Source organism: Pyrgilauda ruficollis, unplaced genomic scaffold (genome assembly GCF_017590135.1).
Source record: "Pyrgilauda ruficollis isolate IOZ18807 unplaced genomic scaffold, ASM1759013v1 scaffold15, whole genome shotgun sequence".
Classification (NCBI taxonomy): domain Eukaryota; kingdom Metazoa; phylum Chordata; class Aves; order Passeriformes; family Passeridae; genus Pyrgilauda; species Pyrgilauda ruficollis.
The window spans coordinates 16,581,490-16,589,741 of record NW_024513654.1 but is presented as its reverse complement, the minus strand read 5'-3'; the positions used below and the strand labels follow the sequence as shown (position 1 = coordinate 16,589,741).

At 42.3% G+C, this 8,252-nt stretch overlaps 1 protein-coding gene across 2 annotated transcripts in view; it reads right to left on the bottom strand.

Annotated features, from left to right (window-relative positions):
- The window catches only part of PANK1 (pantothenate kinase 1), a 25,977-nt gene extending 25,456 nt beyond the window's left edge, over positions 1 to 521 (bottom strand). For both annotated transcript variants that reach the window (XM_041461005.1, XM_041461006.1), the window contains exon 1: positions 121 to 521. In XM_041461005.1, coding sequence (XP_041316939.1) covers positions 121 to 376 — 256 coding nt within the window. In that variant the 5' untranslated portion in view covers positions 377 to 521. The remainder of the gene's footprint in view (positions 1 to 120) is intronic.
- Positions 522 to 8,252: the final 7,731 nt, after the last annotated feature.

Here is an 8,252-nt window from a genome sequence, read left to right as displayed (position 1 = left end):
CGCAGGGAGGGAGGCGGCGCGGGACCCGCGGCCGCCTGACACCGGGCCGGGCTGCGGCAGCGCCGCGCGGCGGGGGCCGGACCGGCGCCGCTTCCCAGAGCCGTCGCGGTCATCACTTACGTGGCCTGTGCCGCCGGCCCGAGTCCACCCTCCGGCGCAGCCTGCATTTCTTGGCCGGAGAACCGTGGCTGAGGGGCGGCAGCTCCGGGCGTAGCAGCAGCGGGTGCGGCGGCTCCCCGCAGCCGCCGTTGCTGAGCGGCGGGCCCGAGGGGTGGAAGCCGTTCTGCAGCAGCCCGCCGAGCAGCGAGCAGGAGGCGGCGGCGGGCGGCGGCGGCCCCGCCGGGGCGGCGGGCTGGGCGCGGAGCTGCTCGCCCATGGCGGCAGCTTCTCCCCTTTGTCTCCCGGCTCAGGTCCGGCTGGGCGCGGCGAAGCCTCCGCTCATGCCGGCGCCCGCAGCTCCGAGCGCTGGGATGCGGCGCCCGCCCCCCCGCACGGCGCAGGCGTCCTGCCCGCAGCGCGCTGCAGAGGGGCGGCCGCCGCCCTCGCCGGGGACGCGGCGACCCCCCCGCCCGGGCAACGTGCGCGCTCCCGGCGCCGCGCCCCGCACCTGCGGGCTCCGCCGGCGGCCCCGGGAGCGCGCCGGAGCGGGCGGCGGGGCACGGCCACCGCAAGCTGCCCCCGGTACCAGTGCGGCGCGGCCGGGCTGCCGCGACCCTGCTCGCTGGTGCACGCTGAGCAGGCTGCCCCTGGCACCGGCTGCGAGGTCATTTTCGCTTCGGCGTACCATGGCGCACACTCAAGTGACTCAGGTGCCTGTGTCTCGGAGGCCTCGGTGTGTGTGCTCCCAGGAACGCCTTGCACCCCACACAAAGTTACTTATGCGTCGGTAGGAACGTTCGAGTTTTTGTCTATGAGCGTTCAACTTTTTGACTACATTGTCACGTGTCACTCAACAGCTTAGAGGGACTAGTGTGACCTTGAATGTGTTTGACCTCATGCTTTTTTAGTATCTTGGCTTTCCCTGCACAGCAGTGATAATCGTGTGACTGTGATTTATTCTCTGACCGCTGAGATATCCAAGTGCAAAAATGCAGTTTCTGAATGGAATATATCAACTATCAAGTGGAAACTGGGTGAACTGTGCTCTGGTGTCATGTGTAGGCTTGAAAAGAAGCACTAATTGAATTTGGCTCTGCGCATGAAGGTCATTTCTTTTTACAAACTGCCAGTCATGATATGCATGGTTGTCCTTAAAGTAAAAACACCTCTCATAATGGCTCCTTACACCTAGAATTAGTACAGGACATGGGGCCTCCATGGTAAAACATACCAAGAATTCAGAACTATTATAACTGCCTCCAGAAAGGAACACTGCATTAAGAAACGGCTTCATGAGAGGTAACCTGGCATTCTCTCCACCTCTTGGCTGGGACCAGAACATTATGTTTAGGTAACTGGAAGCAAGCAACAGAAAAAACATGCACACCAGGTTGGGAAAATGAAGAAAGTGTGTTTGAGAACAAAGTAAAATTTTCTTTCTAAAAGCCTGCAAGTAATATTCTGAAGATTATTTAAATACTTAAGAGTTTTCTTAATATTCTTATGCACAAGCACTGGTAATTACCAGCCCAAAAGCAATTGTCCTGAAGAGGTTAAGAAGGAAGACAGGCTACAAACATTTACTGCTACATGGGGGCTTAGTGCTTCCAAAACTGTGGAATTCCTTGAGAAGTCCCTAATTCACCTGATTATGTTTAAACTACAAAGCAGATGGCTGCTGCCTGGACTGGCACAGACCTTCACCTCTTTGATGGCAGATCTAGGCAGCTGGCTGGGTACACTTTATGAAATTGTCAAGTCTAACCTCTTAGGGCATGAGGAATCCTTGCTGCTACTGTCCCCAGCTGGTAACAGTTGTCCCTTCTCACAGAAACTGCACCTACAGCCAGCCTGATATGGAACAGGAGATCAAACCTGTTTGTCTCTGCAATTGCTGGGAGCAGACACACAAGCAGTTACTGTATCTCAGCTGAAAGGTGGCAACTTTTTACCTTACTCCAACAAAAGCAAGAACACCTTTAATTGCACACTTAAATTTCCTTCTGCTAGCAGAACAGTCCTTCCACTAACTCACTGGAATACTGTTCTCAAGTACTGCGTGCAGTTTTAGGCTTCTAAAAAACTTTTGGAATAACAAACAGAATGAAATTAAAATATCAAGTTTTAGTCTGTGAAATGAAAGATTTGAAGGGGTATATATTCTGGAACAGGTAGCAGCAAAGGAAATCATCACAGTTATTGAGAAATAAGAACATTTTTAAGTCACAACTGCAGGAAGGGAAATTTACACTGGAAGCAGACATTTCCTAGCATGAACTTAGACAAGGATTAGACTGAACTGGAAGACTTGACTGTTCATTGCTAGTTTTAGGAGAAACTAAATATCTGTGGACAAATGGTTTATGTAGAACTGATCCACACTTGAAGCAAGGAGAAGGCACCTTTCTGAAGTTCCTTCTGATCCTTTATTTCCAATTAAGTATTTCCCTAACATTTTGCTGTTAATTTTGCACAATTATGCCACAGATAGAAGTGGAGTGGAATGTATAAAATCTGTCAGTGAAGGCATGGCATGTAATACAAGTGAGGTTTCTAACACTTTGATGCAACTAAAGTAAATTTTCCCTCATCCTTTTACCCTAGCTTTCTAAACAAACTCTGTTTGCCAGTTCAGTTTTCAGTTAGGCTTGTAAGACAATCTAAATAGAATCTAGGTGCAATATTGACAAACAAAGTCAAGGATGATTTCAGTTCTTGCACAATTAACATTTAGTCCATATTTCAGTCTTTCTTCTTCAACTGAAGCAGGTGGAAGGTTCTAGTTTGTATTTTAAAATATTTTCTCTATATCTCACTGTAAGTCAGCAATCTGGTGGCAAAAGGACTACAAACACATTATATGCTGAACAATCCAAGATACAAAGGACCTTAGGTCACTGAACAAGTCTGCTATACTGTTTCACTAAATATTACACATTTGCATAGCAAACACTTCATGGATTATTCCATACCTGCCTGTACTTCAGACACTCAGCTTTCTCCCACCTCTTTTTATTTGTTTATAAACACAGAGGGCAAGTCTATAATTCTCTAACTGTCAGTTTCAGCAAACTACTGACTCCCTTGCAGTTAGGATACTTTGTCATGATCAAAAGTGCTGTGCTCCAGGTGTGACAGTTTCAAAACCAATGGAACTGGAAAAAAACAAACAAACAAACAAAATACACCATCTTTTCAGACATAATATCATCAGGCAACCTGGCTTGAAATTTTTTAGGAACCTCTGAGGGTTTTATCTCCCTCCTTAATTTCATGGAACTCCTATATCCGTGGCCAAAGGCTAAGCTAAAATAAGTATCAAACAGGTGCAGTCCACATGTAAATCTGTTATCCAAAAACAACAACAAAAAAAAATCTTACAAAGCACCAGTGGTGTTATTCTAATTCAAAGCTAACCAGCTATAAGGGATTGGTCATATTTTGGAGAGAAGTGGTAATGAGACACATGAGCATAGCTTCTCAAACTACACAGACTGTTTTATGCAATGCAAAGAATGTAAGGAAAGAGACTTCTGCTATAGCTGCCTGAGGATTTATATTCAAGCAGTTGCTGGCATTCTGCCATTCCTGTTTATATTTCTATTCAAATTATTTCCATGTTTATCCTGTCTGTACTGCAGGCCAGTTCTACTAGTTCTTACTCAATTTTTCCTCTTTGAAATAAAGCAAATGCAGTAAAGCAGAATAAATTAACTATTTAGAATATTCCCCACAAAAAAAATAATAAAAAAAAAAGAGATACTGTTGATTTGTTTTAGGTATATTCACATATTGTACCTATCAAATAGAAAGTGCCAAGTCTAAGAGTCTGGCATTTCTTCTCAATTTCTCTTCAGAGCTGTAAAAAACACATACTGTTTTAGTGTATATACCTTTGGTAGACATGTTTTTTTCAAATTCTTTTTCTCATAAATTGCAGGGCTAGAAGACCAACAGTCAAACATAACTATATAATGATAAGTGATAGATGTGTAAATCAAATGGGACAGAACAGCTCTAAAATTGTGTAAAATTCTTGTCTGGAAAGTGCAATATCAGAGTATTTAAAATGAACATAAGGACCTCTGGAATTATTGGCGTGACTCAGGAAAGCTAAGGAAGTCTTACTATCACAACTAGTCTTACTATCACAGCTAGCTCACAGGAGAATTCTGATTCCCCCAAACACTAATGCATCTGAGAGGGGAAACTGACTGCAGATGACAGAGGATATGAATGGCATAAATTTAGTCATATGCCTAAATCTTTGTCAGATTGAGGCCTAGAAAGATGATATTGAGACCACCAGTTCCTTCCCTTTTCACCCACCTATTAGTACAGGCTTCTTTCAGTTATGCCTTCTGTGGCACTTAAAGAAAACTTGTTTGTATTACGAAGAAAAGCCCTGCATACAGGGGAAGCTCATCTCCTCCTCACTTTCATCAAGGGTGAGAAACATGGAAAAAGGCACTCTGCCTAAGCTGGAACGTTGCTTTGGCAGTCTGAACAGCCCTGAGAAGGAATGTTCTTTCTCTTTGTTGATGACAAATAGGGCATAGATAGATCTCCTAGCCCAAGTGCCAAGCTCAGTGGCTAGGCAAGGCAGCATGAATGCTACCTGGAATGCTGTCTGGACTAGGACACAAGATTGTTTGGGGTGGAAGGGACCTTAACTATCATTTAGTTCCAAACCCCTGCCATGTAGAGGGATACCACCCACCAGATCAGGTTGCTCAGGACCCCATCCAATCTGGCTTGAACACTCCCAGGAATGGGGCACCCACAACTTGTTTGGGCAACCTTTTTCAGTGCCCCACTATCCTCTGAGTAGAGCATTTCTTCATAACAATGTAAATCTCTCCTCTGTTCCCGCTTCTCCAATCACTATCTGCCTGTGTAATAGATGACATACACATCTAACAACAGCCAAGACCAGGGAATAAGGGTCAGTAGGGTACATTGGTGTAGACTGGTCTTACCATCTTGCCCATCCCTGTGGCCAGACTTTGCAGTAGTCCAAGTGGTTTCTAGAGTTCTCCTCTGGCAGTTCTGAGATGAGATTAGGGATTGTGGTTGCTGTCTTTCATCCCAACTGAAAAAAAGCACACTGCAGTCACAAAGCAGTGATAACCTCCTCTCTAAAGTGTTCCCTGCCAGTACCTCTGTTTCTATGTCCAACTGGACAATTATAACTTAGTTCACACTTACTCTTTCCAACTTTAACTGATCCCTGGCAGTTAAAGAGCTGTTGATGCTCTTCTTTTACAGGAAACAGAAAATCTAAGTGCCTTAGTTCAGATGCTTCAAATAAAATTCCCCACATTAGTAGCATTTAAGGTCCTTGACTATTTCTTACGAGTACCAGACAGTGAAGATAAAGCAGCTGTTGGAGGTGAATAATCTTTTTTTTTCCTATGCCATAGTTTCTATTCTGCAGAGAACTTTTCTAAAAAGAAAACAAACAGGTAATGGATTCAAACTCTTAGGTAAGTAAAAAAGCTAAAATACTCATTTCCAATGCACTCTCCTTTGCCCCATAAAGTCTACCTTGTACCCAAGTATTTGGCTCAGTTACTGCTGCTTATCTTAAACTATCAAACTTAAATATACAAAATGTGATTAGAAAACACGCAAGTTCACAATCCACTGATTGAGAAATAATGTTCATCATCATAAAAAAATAAATTATTGCAACAAGTGGCAGAGCACTTAGTAGAGAAAGCAATGGCCTTTGCTCCTGACTGCTCCCCCACAGACAATTACCCTCATGTATGTATACATACTGGTTTTTCTCAGCTGAATGTCTTCACTTTCTTTTCAACTCATCATTTTCATGTGGTCCTTCAGAATGCAACCAGGAGGTAAGTGATAGTTTCAAAACAAGCACTTTGAAAGAATGAATGGCTGCCAAGTACAAAAGACCTCATCCTTATTCAGCACTGCCACATCTAAAGAGGAAGAGAAACTGGTTCTCCTATCAACAGCTGCACAAGAGACTTTCTACTTGCATTGGTCTGTACTCCCAGAGCTTAAATGCTGAAAATCCATGAAATTTCCATGGACATTAATGAAAATGAATCAGGTAACAACAGGGAATCTGACTTCCTATGCCTGTGTTTGGAAGAGATAAGGAAGGCATCTCTTTAAACTATTCTAGCTGCACACACATACCTCCAAACAAACATACCTCCAGACAAAACTGGCTTACTCCTCTAACTCAGGAGGGAAACACAGTGTCCATCAGAGCCTAGAAAGGACACAGAGGTTTAATTTTCCTTCTTCTAAACTAGCCCAGGGATGGGAATTAGTGTAAAATGGAAACACACCACACCATTAGTATTTCTCCAGTAGCAAGGAAGCGTTATGTCTGAAAGAACATTTAAGCACAGGGTTTAAGTCCAAACACCACAACTCACCTGGAGCTAAAAATTTAGTAGAATATGTGCTTTCAGACAGATAAACCAAAGATCTGTTTAGGCTAAAAAAACCATTTAGTATGTTCTTGTGAGTTTAAGTTGAAATCACAGACAATAATACACAAATGCTATTATTTTTAAAAATACCTTTGTAATCCATGTTTGCAAAGAATGAGTCTTGTGTAGGAAGGAGCTATGCTACAAATGATAAATTTGTCCCTAAATGCTCCAACTACCTGGTAACAAAAAAGGGAAACAACCTTATGCTAGCATTGGATGGGTTTGCTATAGTTATATCTTCTGAATATATCTGGAACTAGTGACTTTACCTTTAAGTATGTTCTGTGCTGTGCATTTTATTATGTTCAAGAGGCCAATTTAGAGCTTTCAGGCTTTCACAAGGTCAATACAAACTATGTATACACTAAAAAAGAATACCAGAACTGTAATTACAGATTTCTGTTTTTTTCATTAGATATATTGTGAAAAAAAACCCGCTACCATTGAAAGCAACTTTCAGGGTCTCTCCTGCATAGGAGGCGATTTGTATTTCACTGCAGGGATCTTAGTGTCACCAAAATATTTGTTTCCTAGTAATAAAACATATCTAATACAAACACATGCTTGGTCTAATGGGAATTTAAGACTCAAAGATACCATATGGGTGATCAAAACAAGTTCTTTGGATCAATTATTAACATGGAAGTGTCTAAGAAACATATGCCAAGTACCACGGAGCACAAAAGATTTTGTATCGTAACATACGGCTTAACAACCTGGGACATTACTTTGACACTCTCTCACATTTGAAGTTCTGATTATACACATTTATTGTTATTTTCAACCCAAAATGGTAAATCAGACTCCTTGATCTCATGAACACTGCTAGCCAAAATTTATTGTATGTATCCTTAATTTTGACATGGATGTCAGATAAAGAAGCTACCGTTTCTTCTGGTGCCAGTGGTCTCACACATGGAATGAGAAAACAAAAGCATTGTGTATCTCCTGTAAAACAGGAACAAAGACACTTTTTCTTCAGTTTACTAAACATTTGTATATCCACTGAAAACAGAACTGATACAGCAAAGACATCTATCCCTCATCCTTTTTTCCTGACTGCTCTAAAAAGTAGTAAGTACCAACTGATTTGCTTGTTCTTCATTTATAAAACTGAATCAATATATCAGAGGGGACATGTATTTTATCTTCATTACATTTCCTCTTAGAAGGAAAGGGGGAACCAAACCAAAAAGCAAAACCAATCAAACAAAAAACAACCAAACAAAAACCCAAAACACACACACATTAAAAAAAAAAAAAAAAAAAAAAAAAGATTGAGAAAAAGCAGACCAAGCAGATCAGGAAGGAAGGCACACATACCACAACAGATAAAGGTATAACAAAAATACTGATGCAGTGGTTATGAGGCATCAGTGGTCATGGACTGCACATAACATAATACCCACAACCACGACATTAGTCTGCATTCACAGGCACAACTGCAATCTGACACAAGCTGAAATCAATATGTGTGACCTAAAATCCTAAACAAAAAATAAAGTTGTCTGATTTATGACCTAATCATCAACAATCTTCAGACCTTAGATACTCCCAGAACATATACAGAACATAAAGTCATTTTTAGAACAGATTCCTTCCCATATTTTGAAGCAAATGCAAAAAGCACCAGTGATGGATTCATCATGACTATTTTCATAGGAATGGCAAAGACAA